We start from the raw sequence: 19,802 nt of genomic DNA on the forward strand, positions 1-19,802 counted from the left end.
AATGGAATGCAACCAGTTGACATCCAATCAGAAAGGTTCCTGTGCTCTAAAAACCCCGCCCCCAAATGTTCCAGACATCTCGAAAGTTTTCATTTTTCTCATTTCTCACACAAGTAAGGCTCTAAAATGTTTTGGCAGTTCTTTTGTTCATCAAGTAAAAAAAACCTTTTTATTCGTCAAATGAACCAAGTTGGCATTGTTTGGAAATAACACAAGGAAGCTGAAAGCGTAAATGGATGTCGGGAGGGACGAGAGGAGGGAAGATGTCCGCCACTTTTCATCAGCAGAAGCCTGTAGGACAAAAATGGAACAACTCAAAAGGTTTCAGGTTATTATTTTTCTTCTTCCAAACATTCAGTTTCCCCATTTTTTTTCCTCCAAAAATTTTCAAATTGCCAGAAATTCCCATTGAACAAAAAAAATCAACACTAAAATCTGCACCCCCCAAAAAAATGGCTGCAGACAGACGCCAGGGGGCGACGTTATATAAAACGAGACAGTAAAGTTTTTCCTGTGGACCCTCAGGCTGACCTTCGCACTCGAACGCTTGCAAGGCGCTGGTGTAGGAGGGGCCCAGCCAGGACATGAAGCCCCCCAGGACCCTCAGCAGGTGGCGGGTCGAGTCGGTGAACAGCACGTCAGAGTCAGAGTAGCCGGAAGAGCTGAACATGCTCAAGCCGTCTGTCGAGTTACCAAACATGTTCTACAAGAGCAAAGGAGGGCAAGAAGGGTTGGGATTTCAAAAAAATAAATTAAAAAAAAAAAAAAAAAAGGTTTGAAAAGGGACAGAATCACTATTTGGGGCGATTTGAGCCAACTTTTTTTGTTTTAAGTCGAGCCCTCTTGACATGTAATTGGGTTATTTTTTCTAACCCAACAGTTTTAGAATGAATGAATTGGTAGACCGACAGATGGCACAAAATGAATTGGCGATGATGACCTGCAGTCGTTCGAGGAACTTCCAGACACGGCACTTGTCCGTTTGGCGCACCACCACGCCGTTGGCGGGCACGGCGGCCAGATGGCAGCGGCGGAAGTCTTCCAGGTCGGCCTCGGTGCCGTCGGGGCAAAGCAGCTTCAGGTCCTCGGCCTCCACGTCCAAAGCCCACGAGTCCTGGTTCCTGCCTACACGGGACGTTACGCTGCAGGATTTCAGAAGCGTGGGGGAATTTTGACAGACAAAAAAAAAAGACAAAACAACTTTGGGGAGTATTTAAGTACATTTACGAGTATCCACGTGACTTTAGGGATTAAGTTTTTAGGCATGTACTTTTCTGACACCTTTTTGTTAGAAGCTTGAAAGAGCATTCGGTATTCATAGATTTAAAATAATTTAAGAAATATTTAATCTACAGTAAATTTGAGGAAATTCTGTTCAGATCTGTATTAAAAAAAAAGGAACATTTCTCATCAAGTATTTAAAAGACGAAATAGACGTCAATGACTCTGCCGATGTTGCTGCTGACAGCCTCACACAGTTTCCGTTCCTTCAGATCACTTTTTAATAAACGTGACGAACTCGAGTATGTTGTATTTTGCCGGAAAAATTGTGAGCGTGCTTGTGATGTCACTTCATTTCATACATCAACATTTATCGGGAGAGATTTATCAGAATTCTCACAAATGTCTATACGGAGGAAAATAATGTACCGCCAGAAACGAAAAAAAAAAAGTAGTTTGAAACCCTAATTGGAAACCCTAACCCTACTTCGAAACCCTACTTCAAGACCCAAACCCTAGTTCAAAACCCTATGTCAAAACCTTAACCCTAGTTTGAAACCCTAATTGGAAACCCTAACACTAGTTTCAAACCCTAATTGGAAACCCTAACCCTAGCTCGAAACGCAACTTCAAAACCATAACCCCAGTTTGAAACCCTAATTGGAAACCCTAACCCTAGCTCGAAACGCAACTTCAAAACCATAACCCCAGTTTGAAACCCTAATTGGAAACCCTAACCCTAGCTTCAAACCGTTACTTCGAAACCCTAACCCTAGTTTGAAACGCTAATTGAAAACCCTAATCCTAGTTCAAAACCCTATCCTTGTTTGAAACCCCAATTGGAAACCCTAACTCTAGCTCAAAACCCTACTTCACAACCCTAACACTAGTTTGAAAACCTAATTGGAAACCCGAACCCTAGCTCGAAACCCTACTTCAAAAACCCTAACGCAAGTTTGAAACCCTAATTGGAAACCCTAACCCAACTTTGAGAATAATAAAGGAGTTTTATTTCCATCTTTCGGAGTATTTGGATAACTTTGTGGAGTAAGTAGATTTAAGAGTATTTATGTAACTTTTAGGGATTATTTCAGCAGACAGTATTTGAGTAGATCAAGGAGGGTCTAGATCACATTTGACCTACCGACCCAATGCAACCATACTCGCAGTCATATATTCTTTATCCTCCATGAAAAACGATTAATACAAGTGCCGTAGTGACGAGTTGAAACGTGTTCATGAAGAGCATATCTACTTTTTGTGTTTCAAAAACTCACCATCCAAATTGTCAAAGACGGTGGTGTGTTTGACAAAAGCCACGTCACCGAGGTTCTCCGCCACGCACCTTGGAAACAAACAAAAGCGTTGCCCACGATGCAGTGCGTGGCACGGCGAGAGAAAGCCTACCTGAGGGCCCCCGCCTCGCCGTAGTGCCTCTCTCGGGGATTGCTGGCGCAGATGTGTCGATCGTTGTCATCGCCGATGCAGGCCTCGCACAGATTCTTTGGGTTGTTGCCCCGAGGGTCGTGTTGCGGGTCTTTGACGCCGGGAACGCAGCTGTAGCCAAACAAGTTCCCCACCGCTGGGAGGAGCATGAGGGAGGGAAACACACACACACACACACACACTCACGGCCTATTTTTACAGCCGACGGCCCACCATGTTCCTTTCACCCCAAAATACGTACAGTCAAATATTTTAACTAGTGTTGTTTCAATACCACTTTTTGGGTCCCGATACCGATAACTGCCTGTGCAGTATCGGCTGATACCGATACTGTACCGATACTTTTGAAAAATCTAGTTTAAAATAAATCAATGATATAAAAACAAAAATGTTGTTAAAAATAAAAATTGTTTAAACATTAAAAATAAAAGACAAGTCATAAAACACAACCAATTAATTCAATAAAACAAGTCAATTCCAAACGTTAACTCATGCACGTGTGCACGGTTCTCACCGCGGGGGAAGTTGCACTGGTGGCCCGGACTGATCTGCGAGGTGTTGAGCAGGTAGCCGACGGGTACGGTCCAGCCCACCGTGGTGCGGATGCCTGGGTGGCACGAGCTGCGTTCGTGCATCTCCAGCAGGGACAAGTCGGATGACGAGCGGCGAGCCAACGCCACCACGTAGTAGCTTACTCCGTCTGGCCGACAGATCAAAGTCAGCAACAAAATTTGCTAATCATGACACAAAAGGCACATTTACTCAACAGGATTGTATCTTTGGCTGCAATTCAACATGAGATTGTGGCTAAGGGAAGCCATTTTAAACTAAAAAGAAAAACTGCATCATCAGCAAGTCGTGCTTCAGCATATTTAAACATCATTTTGAGTTTCCCAACGGTCTGAGTGAGGTGGTGCGCTTGGAGCGTTTTTCCAAATGCACTCAAATTGAGGAAACGCAGATTTTGAATGGTGATGAGCGAGTACCGATACCAGGTATTGGTATCGGTACTTGCGATGTCGACAATACGACTATTGGTCACCGTTTTGTGCCGGTTTTAAGATTATGGACCACAAATGATAAGAATAAAATTCAAGCATTTTTTTAGGGAAAATTGTTGTATTGGGATGTATAAATCTATTTTCAAAATGATCTGTCACAGTTTTCCAGTGGAAATTTGATATGTCAAAAGAACTAGTGGTATCTGTACTTGGTATCGGTCGCGGCGACTACTCCAGAATTGAGTACTCGTCCTGTATGGGTCTGAAAAAAGTGGTAACCAACAATCCTAATTCGGAGGGTGACGAACTCGAATGTTCATGGTTTCGGTTACTGTGAATTAAATCTGAAAAAAAAAAAAATCACTGTGAGGTGAATGTGATTAATCTCTCCTCTGCGCGTCCCTACCCACTCCATTGAGCGACTCCCCTGCTGCCACCTCCAGGCCATGACACAGGCCTGCAGCGTAGATGTCATCCGCAAACATGGAGGCGGCGTCTGCGCTCCCGTTCTGGGGAGAAAAAGAAAAAAAAAAAAAAAAAAAAAATGAAACATTTTTTTTTTCATGTTTAGGTTTATTAAGGCAAATAAATCTGCTACATATTCGCTCAAATCTCCTCCAAAAAGATTTGTAGTAAGTCATGACCTTTTTTTCTAAACCATTTTAAAGGAATAAAATTGAATTTAAAAGCAATTTTTTTTAAGCATGTCTCCATGAAACGTCTCCATTCAATTCAACAAAGTTCCTCGGCATCGACACACAACAAAATGGCGGCAAAGCAGGACTCATTTTAAAGAAAAACCAAAATGACGTTTTCCCGCGTTTGTTTGAAGACGTACTTGAATTTTCTCCATGCAGTCTCTGGCGTTCACGCCTCGCACGCATTGCAAAGTCCCTCGGATATTCCGAGCGGTGGCGTTCCCGGCCAGGTCGGTGCACTTCTGCTCCTCTGCATCCGATATGACGCACCAGGACACTTGGGCACGCACACACACACACACACACACACAAATTCTGTGGAATCAATTCAATTGTTGAAATGTAGAGTGAGAGATTTACAGTCGGAATGTGAGAGAAAAAAAAGGGAAATATGCCGAATAATCTGAATTAATATTCACATTTTACAAACACGTACCGGTTAAAAGTTTGGAAACACCTTCAAATTCCAAAGGCCTCAAACACTTTTTGAAGCGAAGAAATTCAAGATATTAACATTGTCATCAATTGTTATGTGTGTGTGTGTGTGTGTCATGAATAAATTGGAAGGTGCAATGATTTGAATTGCTCATGAAAACAAAATGAAATGGAAGCACGACTCAACGTCTGCAATTCATGTCACTTTTTTTTTATTGATTTTTTTTTTTTAATTCACACACGAACAACAATGACATGTTCCTACCTGTTGCTTTGGGGTTGGCGACACCGCTGACAGAAAGCAGGTGCAGCACGAATAAGAAAGTCGACGTTGTCCCGAAAAGCTCCATGTCCGCTCTGGTCGGGACACTCAGGATGAAGAACATCAGGATTGCATTGCAAGGCTGAAAAAAAAAAAAAGTCACTCAAGCGAGAAACTTAGGGCGCATTATTCCCGCCGTATAATCCTACCACCATCAGTGGATAGGATAACAGGGATAGCGTTTCCCCTTGACTCGCTTCACATGGTGTGGGGAGTGCTTCGAGTCCCTGAGAGCAGACTGGGAGTCTTTAATTAAAAGAAAAAAAAAAGTTTGAGACAATGTGGCTCTGTGAAGAGAACAGGTAGTGGTGGGTTAGTAAAGGTAATAACAGCAAATGTTAAAAAAGCTACATTGCATAAAAACAACGACAAATATAATCTTATATAAATATTTAATTGGCTGGGTCTCCTGCCCGAAGACAGCTAATCTAAGCTCCAGCGCGCCGATTTGACTGGTTTCGTTTAATCGAAACCGATTTTCCGATTGAAATTGTTGTTTGTGTTTTTAATGTATTTTCTACTCAAATGAAGGAGATTAAAATGAATGTCATCTGAGCTGTGGAGGCCTGTTTGAGAGATGAAAGGGCACATTGTTTTAGCGCAACTTTGAAGAGGACATTGGGAGGTTTGCTATGTGATCCTTAAAGTGCATGCATGAGCGAACAAGGAAGGACCAAGCGTACTTTTCAAATCGAATCACATTCAACGATAAATACAGTAAATTGCTCCTTTATGAGCCTTGTAAAATTTGTTGCAAAAGCTGACCTATGAAAAGTTAAAAAACGTAAGTGAATTATATACTGTATTACAATTTGCACATGCATTTAACACATTTTATACATTGTATTAATGATCTGTTTTATTACTTATAAAATAATAATTTGTGAATAAAAAGCTTCACAGTTCAGAGGGGAAGGGTTCGATCCCGGGCTGCGGCCTTTCTGTGTGGAGTTTGCATATTCTTCCTGTGCTTGCGTGAGTTTTCTCCGGGTACTCCGGTTTCCTCCCACATTCCAAAAACATGCATGGTAGGTTAATTGAGCACTCCAAATTGTCCCTTAGTGTGTTCGTGAGTGTGATTGGTTGTTCGTCTTTGTGTGCCCGGCCTACTGCCCAAAGACAGCTGGGATAGGCTCCAGCAAGCCCGTGGCCCTCGTGAGGAGAAGTAGGTTCGCTAATGGGTGGATGGGGGGGGGGGGATTACAAATCTGTTATTCAAAGAAAAAAATCTATAGTGATAGCACACATTTCGGCATTGACAAAAAAAGTAAAAACTTGGGAAAATTAATTGAATTTCAATGTCAAATGCATTGGACTTGATTGCAACGTCGTCCCTCCCAAGATGGCCGCCAAGTAGGCACGTCGGTTAACGGGCAGCTTGCGCGCGCTGGAGTATAGGCCTATGATGAGCATTCAAGAGACTCATTTAGTATTGCTAGGGCACGGTGATGTGTAAGGTAAAAATAATAAAATACTTCATCTTATCGTGTAAAGGAAACCCCAAAGTCGATCGCGATTGGGCACGGTACGTTCCACTCATCGTAGCACACACCGGCCCACAATGCACTTGTGTGATGGTGACGTCACGCGAGGTTGAACCAAAACAAGCGTGCGAGTGGGTGGGCTGGGCTGTGGCCCCGAGAGGAGGCACCCAAAAAAAAAAAAAAAAGTATAACAGTTTCAACCCAATAGAAGGGCATCGAGACACGACATGATGAGGTAGAATCCATCGCCCGCGTGTGCTAGGTGGGTAAAATGTTTACACCGCCTTGGTCGTGTCAGTATTGCGCGCGGGCTTTGCTTACCACTGCAACCATCTTAGCTCGGCTAGGCTAACTGGAGCGACGTCGGGCATCTTTCTGCCTCGAGTGGCGCCTTGGAGGCGGCGATGTTGGGCTCATAAACCGCCTCGTTGGCGTGCCTCTCTGGCTACGCAAAACAACATCAAAACGTCCTCTTACCTTCAACGCCGGCATTCGCGTTGAAACTAAGATTGAACAACTTTGGGGGGGGGGAACATTGCAGCTTTTGTGATTTGAAAATTGCATTGTGAGAAATTGCGATGCTGATGGGAATTTGAACTTTCAATTCTAATTAAAACCGCTTGGAACGGTCGCGTAATTGGTGTCGTTTTGCTTACTTGTGCAATTGCGCCTTCATGTGCGAGTTTAGTTTGTTTGTGACATGCTCGTAACTCAAAACACTCGTTTCTCAAACTATTGTTACCCTGTTGAAATGAATGGAAATACCATTAATCCATTCCAGATACCACCGCAATAAGGAAAAAATGTGTTAGTTAGTGTACTGTATATAAAAATGATTAATTAGGTAACTAAATACAATTTAAGGGAAAAAAACATTTAATGCTGCAAACCAACTCTTTGTGCTGCTCCTTCTGGTGTACCTGACTTTGCCACCAGAAGACTGTATGATACAGTCATGCAGACAGAGATGAAGAGCAATACTTATACTACTTTAAGTGAGTCAGTAAGATGCTTTAGTCATTTTCTATAGAGGATAAAGAATATATGCATGTCAGAATGACTTTTTTGCCTACATGTGTTCTCCACGTTGTGTGTTCAAATGTCCTTTGAATCTAAAACCACAATTATCGATACACATTAAAAACACATTGAAGAAAGATTATTTTTAAAAAATGGCTATAAATTCACATTACAAAAATTCAAACGTTACCACAAAAATCTCGGAAATAATAAAATAAAGTACATGAAATAGATCAGAAAATAATTTGAAAATCAGCGATGAAAAATCCAAAAATATTGTCAAAATATTAGAAAAGTATTAGAGCAATGTTAGGAACTAATAAAAATGAGGAACAAATGACAAAAGCATATAAATATAAAATAATCAAATGAAAAATAAAAACTGCAGCGGAGGCGACCACGTATTCTTACGCCGCCCAGCAAAGTAGTTCATTGCACACCGTCTGTAACGTCCTAAACCGAGGGCTTCCTTTGTTTGCAAAGGAAACTAAGTAGCTAAAGTCTGTTTGACCAAGCGCGCACTTGCTCCAAGCTTGCTACGTTGTGCTCCAGCCACGTTTAAATGCAATTAGGAGATGTTGGCAAATATCTGGGGGCGTAAACACAATTACCCTCTTTGTAAGCATGTGCCTCACGTATTTACCGGACGGTTTCCTGCCTGCCTCAGTGCACTGAACCATGGCTGCTCGGAGTGTCCACGTCCCCTCGCTACGGCCGCTGCTGCTGCTGCTCTCCATGTGGGCCCTGCAGACATCAGCTGAAAGCTCAGGTATTGGGGAACAATTTCATACATTTTTAAGTCTTATAGGTTAGGGTTATGTTTTAAAAAAAAAAAGGCAAATGAGCCATAAATTAATAAATAAAATATACACATATTGGGTGGCTTACCTTAACTAGAAATAGAATCACCTAAAGAATGTGACCAAAAGCACCAAAAGTATTTGGCAACTCCCAAAAGAAAATGGAATAAATTGAAGTCGTTGTAGTACAGCGCTTGTGAAATAGTGGGGCGCGTGTGAAGCTGTGGAACATGCTTTTTTCTTTTCCGCCATACTACAATAAAGTGTAATTGCACATCCACTCCAGTAGTTGGCAGTGGCGCTCTCTTTGCCCATTGTGCACTACGAGTAGTAACTCCAGAGTGTAGGTTTTGTTTTGCAGCAAAAATGTTAGTATTTATAGCTGCGGTGGAGAGTGAATGGTGGGGTGGGGGAGTGAATTGTTTTCAATAAAATGTCGATAAAAAGCCAAGCCACTGTCAGCGTACTTAGCTTGCGAGCACGACCCGCGTGTGACGTCTGCGTCTTCCCCCCCCCTCTCGTCAGAGGGTCAGCTGCTGTGCCTGTGCGACAGTCCCAAGTGCCTTCAGGAGCAATGCCGTGGCACGCGCTGCTTCTCGTCGGTGCGGGTGGGCTCCGGCGGCGTGGTGTTCGAGCGGGGCTGCCTAGAGGGTCCCAAGAAGACGCGCTTGCACTGCTCCACGGCGCCGTCCTCCCACCAGGCCATCCGATGCTGCTCGCACCACCTGTGCAACGGCAACACCACCAGGAGCGCCGTCATGGCCCTGCTGCCTTCAGGTAGCCAAAGCAAACAACTTTCATATGCGCTGTTCGGATTTGCCTAAGGCGAGCAAACATCTGATTTTTGTGGAAATGGCGATATAGCTTCTCAAAAACGTTTTCATGTTGATAATACATATTCATTAGGCACAAATATAAAACGCACCTGCATAGAAGCCGCAGCAGCTCTAAAAAAATTTAAATAACAAACCCGATATACAAGCCGCACCAGGCTATAAGCTGCAGTTTTCTGTATAGAAAAAAAATGTGTTTACTGCATGTACAGAACGATTTTGTACTCTGGATGCACATAATCAGATTGTTAAAACAGTGCCTTTTAACATGGGAAAAAAACTTTGAGAATTAAAACAGAACAGACCCAGGAGCAAAAAAAAAAAAAGAGATTTATTTAAGCATATTTTCTGAACTATAGAGCGCCCCTAGTGGTGAAAGAAAAATCCACAGAAAAGCCGCATGGTTCAAAATCGAGGAAAAAAGTAGCGGCTTATAGTCCTTTAGCTCGATATCGTCATGAGCTTGTCTCAGTATGAAATAACGAGCTGTTTTGCTTTATTGAAAAAATAAACTGATCTGGATATTTTCCGCCTCAATGTCTATTGCGATTTAATGTGATTATTTAGTCTCTGTATTTTTCCAACAAACAAGCAATAAATTCATCTTTTGTCGCACTAAACGTATCTAATCTACATAAATGTTTTTAGTATTATTCGTCTTTTCTGCAACTTTTTTACAAAACACTGTGGGAAAACACAAACGACTAAAGCCTATCAAGAACGACTCGGCGAGCAAGAAAAAGGTCTCTTGGTTGATATTGAATCAACATGGGAGGATTGAAAATCAAAATCAAATTGAATCACAACCTAAATAATCAAAATTGAAGTGAATCGAACCTGAAGAATTTAAATTGAATCAAATCGTGAGCTTTTTAGTAACGGTCCCATCAATACTTTAGTGGGAATCATCCATTTAAATAAATATTAGTATTTTTTTTTCAATTCCTCTGATTTTGGCTGTACTGTATTAGAACATAGTCGGCTATGTTCCTCTCATCTCTATTTCCTGTGTTCTCACCCCGCCGATGGAGTAGCTCCGCAGGGCGAGCCGGTGGGCTACGGCTTGGGCACTCTGGCTCTTCTGGCGCTGGGCCCGGTGGCGGCGCTGGCGTTGCTGTCCGTGGCATCGGCGCTGGTCTGCAGGAGACTCCACCACGGGCACCTGCACAGGCTGCAGGAGTTCGACACCGAGCAGGGCGCCGTGGACGGGCTCATGACCTCCAACGTGGGGGTTAGCACTTTGGCCGTAAGAACAACTCAAAATGGACACGAGCTCATGAGCAGCAAATCTTACTAAAATAGGTCTGTGTTGGTTTTTAAGGATCTGCTGGACCAGTCGTGCACATCTGGAAGCGGGTCGGGCCTTCCTTTCCTGGTTCAGAGGACTGTTGCCAGGCAGATTAGTCTGATGGAGTGTGTCGGTGAGTGTCGGTGATAATTTTGGGGAGGGGCTAAAACAGTTAACACATTCACTACCAGCCGAGTAAAAAAAAAATAAAATAAATTGATCTTTGATGGTTTTAGCCATCAACGGCAGTAAATGAGTTAAAGTTGGGGGAAAATAATGTAAATATAAATTGACATTTATGGCAACAATGTTAGGCATCATAACAAAAACAAGCAAGGAAAATTAGCATTCGCAAAATGTAAACTCTTTTGTTGAATTGCCAACTTAAAATTGAATCTAAATTTCTTGTCTTGAAATTTTGAGTTTTTTTTTTTCAAACAATAGTGCTCATGGACTACTATGAAAAAACAAAAACAAGATGGAGTTTCTGTATGCAAATATGATTGCATTAATTAAAATTAAGTAATCGAACACATAATGGTCCAGAACTCACTATGCAACATCTAACATAAAAAAAAATAATTAAATTAAAAAGCTTACAACATTTTCACTGATAAAATTGAACAGGAAGTCAATTTTGGATTGAAGTGGCCTTTCTGCACTTAGTCACACCCGCTGAAAAGTTATTAAAAAAAATAATTTGCTGCCTGACACCAGTTTCTTTATCATATTTGGACCTACACCAAAGTCTCAAGAACCCATGCCCAAATTTGAACTGGAAGTCGGACTTTTTTTTTAATGAGCCATTTTGAGGCAAATTCCAGGAGCTCCTGTGAGCAAATTTGAGCAAAAAAGCCTCAGTGGGAATCAGTTATCGTGCTCTCCTACTCGGCAAAATCAGCTCCAGTGGGAAGCAGGTATCCTTGACAGATGAGCAACGCGAAATTACTATTCTCATTTTGCTTACTTTTTTTCTTTGTCCCGGCGTCGTTCCCATCAATGACTTTTCCGCCTGTTAACATGCGTCCCTCAAGGCAAGGGCCGCTACGGCGAGGTGTGGCGAGGCCAATGGCAGGGCGAGAACGTGGCCGTCAAGATCTTCTCATCCAGGGATGAAAAGTCTTGGTTCCGGGAGACCGAGATCTACAACACTGTGCTGCTGAGACACGAAAACGTCCTGGGTAGGCATCGAGTCATTACAAATGTTTTTTTTTTTTTTTTTTGTCGGTGCTGAAGAGACACCGCAAGTTATTTGGGAGCAATGTTCTTTTTTTTTTTTTCTTCTCCTTCTTTTGTCTTGCTGCAATGACACTTCTCAACCGACTTGTTCAAATATCAAATTGTTCATCTTGTTCAGGAGATTTCTGGCCATGCTCTCTGCATTCCATTTTTTCCACAACTAAATTGAGACACTCTACATATTCACTTTGACGTTTCTCTGATTGAAACCATTCCAACTTCAAACAACGGTCATGCAAATCACATGGCCCCATTCCAGAGTAAAATTCCCCGAGAGGGCGGAAGGGAGTGTTGTCAACGTTCCCACCGTTGCAGGCTTCATGGCATCCGACATGACGTCGCGCAACTCCAGCACGCAGCTCTGGCTGATCACGCACTACCACGACAACGGCTCTCTGTACGACTACCTTCAGCGCGTTGCCGTGGAGACGTGCGAGGGGCTGGCCATGGCGGCGTCGGCGGCCAGCGGCCTGGTGCACCTGCACACCGAGATCTTGGGCGCCGAGGGCAAGCCGGCCATCGCGCACCGCGACCTGAAAAGCAAGAACATCCTGGTGACCAAGGAGCTACGCTGCTGCATCGCAGACCTGGGTGAGTGCTGGCGCTGAGCAATTTGGAAAAATAATCCGTTTCCGTGCATAAGGTCCGATGTTTTGTGCACCATCCAGGTTTGGCGGTGACGCACTCCCAGGCCGATAATCTTCTAGACGTGGGCCACAACCCCAAAGTGGGCACCAAGCGCTACATGGCGCCCGAGGTCCTGGACGAGAGCTTGCACACTGAGTGCTTTGACGCCTTCAAGCGAGTGGACATTTGGGCCTTCGGGCTGGTGCTGTGGGAGATCGCCAGACGCTCGTACAGCAACGGTGAAAGAACAGGACAACCTTTTCCATTTCCGCCCTCCCCTTCAGAGCTCGACGATTCATTGAGTTGATCTCCTTTTTCCGTCAGGTATCGTAGAAGAATACAAGCCTCCGTTCTACGACCAGGTGCCAAACGACCCGAGCTTCGAGGACATGAGGAAGGTGGTGTGTGTAGAGCAGCAGAGGCCCTTCATTCCCAATCGCTGGTTCTCCGATCCCGTACGTACATGTCAAAGTCTTCTGCTTTACCTTTTCGAGTGGTGAAGTGCGTAGGAAGTGCGTGGTCCCCCCCCCCGAATGATCATATCTAACAATTTTTCTTCTTCATGGATTAGACGCTGTCAGCTTTGGTGAAGCTGATGAAGGAATGCTGGTACCAGAACCCGTCGGCCAGGCTGACAGCGCTGCGCATCAAGAAGACACTGGATAAGATTCAAAGTTCGCTGGACAAGGTGAAGGACTCATGAGAGAGGGGAAGTTCAAACCGTCTTCCTTTTACATCCCGTGGTGGCCTTCTGCGGACTTTTGGAACTGACCCACATGGAGGAGGAGCACGGACTTCTTAAACTAATGTCGTCTTTTCCCATGCGTGGTTGAAGAGAATCGACAAGCAGTTTGCAAGATGCTAACCTCGACTTAAAAAATAAATAAATACAAATGTTAAAGTCTCAAAAGGAACATAGCCAAACAGATTTGAAATGTTCTGGTGTCATTAATCTACTAAGTCACTATTAAGATTGGCGTGGACTCATTTACAGCCACTGGACTGGTCGTGGAAATCAGAGAATAACGTCCACCTTGTAGCTGCTATATCAGGGGCTTCATTTAACAAACGTGCGTATGAAATTTCCCATGCAAAGTATGGGATTTTTCCAGTTGGACCTTTTCGTGAAATTTACGCACCACTCTGACCATGCATACATAACATAACAAAATGGAACGGTTGAACTGCGCTGGTTTTGAATGAGTCAATTATTTCAAATCGTATTACCAGTGTTTATTTGTTTCCGCTTCTCGGAGAAGCACTGTAAAATCCAGTGAATGCAAAAAAAAAAAAAAAAAATCGAGGGGAAGTATTACACAAGGGTCTTAATACGCCATTTTATGTTTAGATGTTTACCAGAACCTCTGTGATGAAAAATAAATTAATTAATTAATATATATATGTATGTATATATATTAATTTATATATATATATATATATTAATTAATAGATATATATTAATTTATGTATATATATAAATAAATTAATATATGCATATATATTAATTTATATATATATACATATATATATAATAAGAGTTAAAAAAATGCTTACAAAGATTTTCAAAAACATGAGTTTAAAAATTGTTTGAAAGACCGTCAAAGGCAAAGTTAAAAAGCATAGTTTTTAACTTGGATTTACAAGTATTTCCACTTTATTGGCATGTTTTGAATCTTTATTCTTTCATATCATTCACTAATATTAAAGAATACCGGCAAATTGGGGGGCCGTATTATACCCAAGTATAGAGGGGCGAAAAATTATATTTAAGGGTATTGTGCTAGGGGTGCGTGTTATTGGCGGGATTTTACGTTAGCTCAAAGGCTTTTCTCAATACAAATTAGGCTCAATGTGCTCGAGAGATTTTTTGGTACTTGTACACACTCACAGACAAAATTCAGCCATATGACCGAATGTAGAACCTGTTTTACGTCCTGTTTGATAAATGAGGCCCCAGGAGTCTAAAAAGTAGCCACCTGTAAACTAGGAATGAATCCTCATCTTCTATTGCGACTGAAAAAATGTGTTTACAAGAGTCACTTAAATATATTGCGCGAGTGAGGCGTTTACAGTACCGCGAGCCGGGCCTGCGTGTTACACTCCTCTACGCCTCCCGTCAAACGGCCACCTGAAGGAGGGAGCGAAACATGACATCAGCAGTAGGAATCTTTTTATTTGATGCCGTGAAATTGCTTCTAGGTGTTCAGTTACAAATTGAATGTGCTCACAAATGCTGGGTTTGTTTGAGAAATAAGATGAAAGCAGCTGTGCTTTTTTTTTTTTTTATTTGTAATAAAACATTTACTGCACTTGTGACACCTCAATTGTCAATACTTACAGCGTCCAAAATGTGGCCATTCAAGATGTTTGAAGGATGGGCTCAACTTGATTAGAGTCAATCAGCAGGTGCGTCATACTCTTTTATGAATAAACACCTCGCCTCAAAGAGGTAGATCAGTGTTGTGAGACAAAGTATTGTTTTATTAGAATACATAATTACATTTTCAGCATTTCTGCACAATCATATTGAAGATATAGTCGTCGCTAATAGATGCTTTACTTACCTGCTTCGTGAATAAAGTGTCACAATTTGAGGAAAGATGATTATGCTGCTGTTATTACGCACACGTTACCTTCAAGGACTTCTCTCATAGCGCGAGTTTCACATCAGCTTATCCGGTAAAGTCTTATACGGGTTGAGGATACCCCGAGGGTCCAGCATGGCCTTGATACCCGCCATGACCGCCACTGCCCGGCTGGGTTTGCTGTAGTAGATGTAGTTCCTCTTCTTCAGGCCCAGGCCGTGCTCGGCGCTAACGCTGCCCCGCTGGGCGGACGTCCACTCGTACACGAACGGCTCGATGGCGGCCAGCAGCGCGGGGTCTCTGGTGGGCGAGGTGATGTTCAGGTGGAGATTCCCGTCTCCTGTCGGACGAGGGAAGAGAAGGGTACGGACAGCTTTTGTACAGTAAACACCTTCCATCATGGCCTTCATTCCAATGAAGATCTACTGAGACAAAAAAAGCCTTTGTCGAATAATTAAACTTGCTGTGACCTTCTCTAATTCACGCAGGGAAAAAATAAACACCTCCCTTAAATAGAAGCCTGATTTTTTTCAATCAGCAAAATAAATAAGAAGAGAATGGTAGTGATCATTTGCATCCTGTCGCAATACATTGGCGTGATTCGTCAAATAGGACCCCTAATAGAAATCACCCACTTAAAAAAAAAAGGCTCCTTTTTCCTCAATCAGAAAAATATTAAAATAAATATTAAATAAATACATATTTATATTTATAGTCTTGCCATTTCTTACCCACGTGTCCGTATCCCACCACGCTCTTGGCCCGGCCCCCCAGGTGGGCCCTCATGTCCGTCACCAGCTGGTAGATTGTCTCCACGGGGAGCGACACGTCGTACTTGTAGTTGAAGCCGTCGTGCGTCAGTGCCTCGGTCACGCGTTCTCGCATCGACCACAAAGCCTTTGCAGTAAAGGAACGTTTTAGTTTAGTTCGTTAGGTTAGTTGTTTTTTTTTTGGGCTACTTGTAGGCCACCTTGGTTTTGGACTCCTCCGTCGCAAGCGTCCCGTCGCTGACCAGCGACGATGTCATGGCCTCCTCCAAGAATGTGTGGAGCTTCTCCTCGTCGTGCCGCGGGTCTGAGCCCGACGTTTCGATCACCATGTAAAACGGACAATCTGGGAGGGAGCGCAAGAGATGGCGATGATTGACATTGACGCTCACCCGGTGGTCGGTGTTGAGCCACAAATGATCCAAAAATGCATTTTTGCTTTTCAAACAAAATACTTTCCCGAAACAGCTTAAAAAATGTTAGCGTCAAACTCACTGTTCTGATTGGTACTTTTGTTTTTACAAAAATGAATTTTCTCCAATTTTTGGGCAACGTATTCCACATATACCAGAGATGGGGTTGTCCAGCTTGAGATGTGCGTTGAGCAGTCGCATACATTCGCTGTCCAGGAACTCAAAAGCGGACAAGATTTCTCCCAGCATGCCTCTGCACAGGTAAAAGGTCTTCAAAAGCTGCTCAAACGTTTCACAACCTACAAGAGCAAATCAGAGCTGTTTTTTTTTTTTTTTTTTAGTTATTTTACAAGAGCTAAGCCAAATGCAACAGGGCCTACCCAAAAACATCACTTGGACAGATTTGGGCTTGCGAGGACAAAGGACGGACACGGCGGTGATGACGCCCAGCGTGCCTTCGGAGCCAATGAAAAGCTGCTTGAGGTCGTAGCCCGTGTTGTCTTTCCGCAGAGTGGACAAGCAATCCAGCACCTGACCGTCAGCCAGCACCTAGATCCCGTTATGGCAACATGAGCCGTATTTTAAGGCAATTTTGGTAAATGTATTACGAATGAAAATAAAAGAGTGAATAAATGAAAAGTGAAGCACTGTGAATACTTTGCGGATGCACTGAAAGTAGTCACAGCCTGTTGCGTGATTTTCAAATGCGTCTGTTGCTTGACAAACTCACCGCTTCCACACCCAGCACGTTGCCATGCAGGGAGCCGTAGCGCAGCAGTCGCAACCCGCCCGCGTTGGTGGCCACGTTGCCCCCGATTTGGCAGCTGCCCTTGGCGCCCAGGTCCAGGGGCGTGATGTGCTCCCGCTGCTCCAAGTAGACGGACAAATGCTCCAGGACACAACCCGCCTGGCAAGTCAGAACCCCTGCAAAGTGAGTAAAGATGGTCATATTTGTGGAATGATTGTTGCAAATGTATGACTGTTACCTTAATTAAAATGTTTTTGGGGATAATATAAATATTAGCACAGAGACCAATATTCCAGGCTGTTACGAAAATTGCGAATGTTGGGATACAAACCAGAAATGCTGTCAAAGCTAAGGATGTTGTTCATGAGGGCGGTGGAGAGGATGATCTCGTCATAGACGGGAACGCTGCCACCAACCAGCCCTGTGTTGCCTCCTTGTGTGTTCAGCGCCAGGTTACGGCTGTTACAGTAGCTATCACAGAGAGAAAACTTACGTTATTAATATAATGTCTGTCAATGACTTGAATCTATTTAGTTCCAACCTGAGAATTTGAGAGACTTCCAGTGTTGTCTGAGGTCTCAACAACACCTCACTGGAACCTGCAGGACATGCACAGATATCACATAGATACATTTTGGAACATTTGGTGATAGTAAGGCTTCATAATTAACCAATTTTCATGATCTTTTTTCCCCAGGGCAATTTTTCTTGCATGCCATGTTTTCATATTAATACACCAGTATGTTATTCAAATAGAGTCATTTATACCATATATAAAAAAAAACGCTCCTACTTTTCTGATTATTTTATGTATGACACAAGCATTTTTGGACAAAAAAATACCCCCCCCCAAAGAAAGTTGTTATTTATAGAGAAAAAAAATCACTGCCATTATAGTGAAGGACGTTCGTGCAAGTTCATGCTGGGGACAGATATTCAAAACTTTGGATGGAAGGGTATTAAAAAAGCAAAAAACAAATAAAAACTAACTAACCTCTGACAGACTTGAGCCAGTCCACGTTACAAGACTCCAACAGATCGGGGTCGGTAACGGTTCTGCCAGGTAGAATACTCCGGAAAAAGTCCAAGTCTTCCCGGGTCACTGTGGAAAACGGCAGCCTCGCTGGAGCTGCCACCGGCGGGGACGTCTTGGTCACATCGCCCCTGTTGTGGAGCGTCCTTGCACGGGCTGTACCGTGACGTAGGCCGGCGGGGTCTGGAGGTGACAAAAGCCCACCTGAGGATGAAGACGAGCCGAGAATACTCAAGGGCCCTTTTAGAGCCGTCCTCTGTCGGAGTGTCCGCCGAAGCATGCAAGCCATGACTGCGAAGAGAAGATGGACCATTGACAATATGGCGATCTGGCAATAAAATATTTTTATTATCTATCTTGTTACCTTATCGTAAGCTAACCGGCTAGCTACCTTGTCACATTGTTTCAAAAGTAAACAGCGGCAAACAAAATCCGAATGTACGGCAAAAGCTCGACAAATTTACCGATTGACACCAAACGTTCAACTATTGTTGAGCGTCGGACATTATTCGAGTGCAAATTGAAAGAAATGCGTTAAAGTGTTACGTGACACGTGACTGGCAAGACGGACCAATCACCGTTCGGGTTGAGTAAAAAGGCGTGGCTAAATGGTAACTTTCTGTCAATGCCAATGGGAGAGAGTAGAATTGGCCACCATCTTGAACCGGGAGTCACGCAAAGGGTCCGCCCCTGCAGTTTAATATATTTTGTGGGGAAATTGGGCAAAAAAAAAAAATTAAACATTTTACAATTTAAAATTAAACAAATTTCTTTCGCAAACTCAGTGAGCGGAGAAAATGTTTCTTCAACCCATTTGTGAGGAAATAGTAAGTAGAAAAACAAGTAGATGCATAAGTCCCACATTTATCAATATTCAACTGCTAAGCCTATTTGGGTCGCGGGCGTACTGGCGCCTCCCCGAACTGGTCACCAGATACACCGGATACAAACAGTTAATCGCACTCGCATGCACAGATATGGATAATTTTAAGTGTTTACTAAACGTATTATAAATATAAATATGCAATATCTTGCTAGTCGTATAATGAGTCAGCATGATGCATATTATTATTCTGCAAACGTGCTACACTCGTGTAACAAACGAAAATTCAAATCAGTAAAGAATTCGACGAGTTATCGTCAATTTATTGGAGCCAAACACAGTTTAGTGCAAAAGCTTGCCAGGGACTCCCGGTTCAAGATGTCTGTGAGGGCTGCATGTATTCAACCAACCAAGACTCCCTCTTGTGGTCAAGGATGTCTATGGGGAAAAACATGCGTTCTAGAAAAGTGGTTCTCAACGCTTCACACCACCTCAAAAAATACTTGGCTCTCTAACTACCACCAAATTGACCAATAATAAAATACGATAGTGTACTGTTTGAAAACAAACATTTAAACTTTGTTGCAACACTTTTGCCTGTTCTGTCTTCGCATTGGGTACGGACGCGTTCTTATGGCCATACCTTTGCGATTCACTGCTCGGTGATAATCATTAGATGTGGTTCTATGGGCTGATATTTGTGCCACTAGAAACTGAATATTTGAATTGAAGACTGGATATTTGAATTGAAGACTGGATATTTGAATTGAAGACTGGATATTTGAATTAAAAACTGAATTATTGAATTATTAATTATTCAAATATCGAGTCTTCAATTCAAATATCCAGTCTTCAATTCAAATATTCAGTCTTCAATTCAAATATCCAGTCTTCAATTCAAATATTCAGTTTCTAGTGGCACAAATATCAGCCCATATGGTTCCCGTTGCACGAATGCCTAATACTCCAACTAAAAACAAATAATGTACCATCAAAAGCAGAAACTTAGTTTGAATTTA

General features: G+C 42.8%; 3 protein-coding genes across 5 annotated transcripts; 1 reads left to right on the plus strand and 2 right to left on the minus strand.

Annotated features, from left to right (window-relative positions):
* Positions 1-127: 127 nt before the first annotated feature.
* On the minus strand, positions 128-8,326 carry otomp (otolith matrix protein). 3 transcript variants are annotated; one of them, XM_088311512.1, is made up of 10 exons: positions 8,271-8,326; positions 5,067-5,205; positions 4,507-4,643; positions 4,075-4,177; positions 3,182-3,367; positions 2,629-2,803; positions 2,499-2,566; positions 941-1,125; positions 532-703; positions 128-291 (listed from the first exon to the last, which is right to left on the minus strand). In XM_088311512.1, the coding sequence occupies exons 2-10, from the start codon at positions 5,185-5,187 to the stop codon at positions 281-283; spliced, it is 1,158 nt and encodes a 385-aa protein (XP_088167638.1). In that variant the 5' UTR covers positions 5,188-5,205; positions 8,271-8,326; the 3' UTR covers positions 128-280. The 3 variants fall into 3 exon arrangements, with proteins under 3 accessions (XP_088167638.1, XP_088167630.1, XP_088167647.1); XM_088311504.1 differs by lacking the exon at positions 8,271-8,326 and adding an exon at positions 6,929-7,116; XM_088311521.1 differs by lacking the exon at positions 8,271-8,326 and adding an exon at positions 6,599-6,749.
* acvr1l (activin A receptor, type 1 like) lies at positions 6,722-13,797 on the plus strand. The gene is made up of 10 exons (XM_088311482.1): positions 6,722-6,869; positions 8,295-8,396; positions 8,953-9,204; positions 10,295-10,506; positions 10,582-10,681; positions 11,583-11,729; positions 12,103-12,378; positions 12,456-12,653; positions 12,739-12,869; positions 12,986-13,797. Exons 2-10 carry the CDS (start codon positions 8,306-8,308, stop codon positions 13,115-13,117), a joined length of 1,539 nt encoding a protein of 512 aa, XP_088167608.1. The 5' UTR covers positions 6,722-6,869; positions 8,295-8,305; the 3' UTR covers positions 13,118-13,797.
* Positions 13,798-14,874: 1,077 nt separating this feature from the next.
* d2hgdh (D-2-hydroxyglutarate dehydrogenase) lies at positions 14,875-18,710 on the minus strand. The gene is made up of 10 exons (XM_088311470.1): positions 18,325-18,710; positions 17,922-18,251; positions 17,469-17,526; positions 17,259-17,398; positions 16,910-17,103; positions 16,560-16,728; positions 16,335-16,478; positions 15,970-16,112; positions 15,731-15,896; positions 14,875-15,339 (listed from the first exon to the last, which is right to left on the minus strand). The coding sequence occupies exons 2-10, from the start codon at positions 18,247-18,249 to the stop codon at positions 15,077-15,079; spliced, it is 1,605 nt and encodes a 534-aa protein (XP_088167596.1). The 5' UTR covers positions 18,250-18,251; positions 18,325-18,710; the 3' UTR covers positions 14,875-15,076.
* Between the last annotated feature and the right edge of the window lie 1,092 nt (positions 18,711-19,802).

The sequence above is a fragment of the Idiotropiscis lumnitzeri genome, chromosome 1 (assembly GCF_059441095.1).
Source record: "Idiotropiscis lumnitzeri isolate Australia: NSW breed Sydney's pygmy pipehorse chromosome 1, RoL_Ilum_1.0, whole genome shotgun sequence".
Taxonomy (NCBI): domain Eukaryota; kingdom Metazoa; phylum Chordata; class Actinopteri; order Syngnathiformes; family Syngnathidae; genus Idiotropiscis; species Idiotropiscis lumnitzeri.

What these genes read in the sequence shown, in the direction of transcription:
- otomp (XM_088311504.1), bottom strand. An exon ending in CGCCAACCCCAAAGCAACAG is followed by an intron (nt 4,644 to 5,066) that starts GTAGGAACATGT and finishes TGCGTGCCCAAG; the next exon opens with TGTCCTGGTGCGTCATATCG. An exon ending in CCAGTGCAACTTCCCCCGCG is followed by an intron (nt 2,804 to 3,181) that starts GTGAGAACCGTG and finishes TGCTCCTCCCAG; the next exon opens with CGGTGGGGAACTTGTTTGGC.
- acvr1l (XM_088311482.1), top strand. Translation starts at nt 8,306, where the DNA reads ATGGCTGCTCGGAGTGTCCACGTCCCCTCGCTACGGCCGCTGCTGCTG. An exon ending in CATGGCCCTGCTGCCTTCAG is followed by an intron (nt 9,205 to 10,294) that starts GTAGCCAAAGCA and finishes CCGATGGAGTAG; the next exon opens with CTCCGCAGGGCGAGCCGGTG. An exon ending in CTGCTGCATCGCAGACCTGG is followed by an intron (nt 12,379 to 12,455) that starts GTGAGTGCTGGC and finishes TGCACCATCCAG; the next exon opens with GTTTGGCGGTGACGCACTCC.
- d2hgdh (XM_088311470.1), bottom strand. Translation starts at nt 18,249, where the DNA reads ATGGCTTGCATGCTTCGGCGGACACTCCGACAGAGGACGGCTCTAAAA. An exon ending in ACGTGCTGGGTGTGGAAGCG is followed by an intron (nt 16,729 to 16,909) that starts GTGAGTTTGTCA and finishes AACGGGATCTAG; the next exon opens with GTGCTGGCTGACGGTCAGGT. An exon ending in GGTGGGATACGGACACGTGG is followed by an intron (nt 15,340 to 15,730) that starts GTAAGAAATGGC and finishes CTCGTCCGACAG; the next exon opens with GAGACGGGAATCTCCACCTG.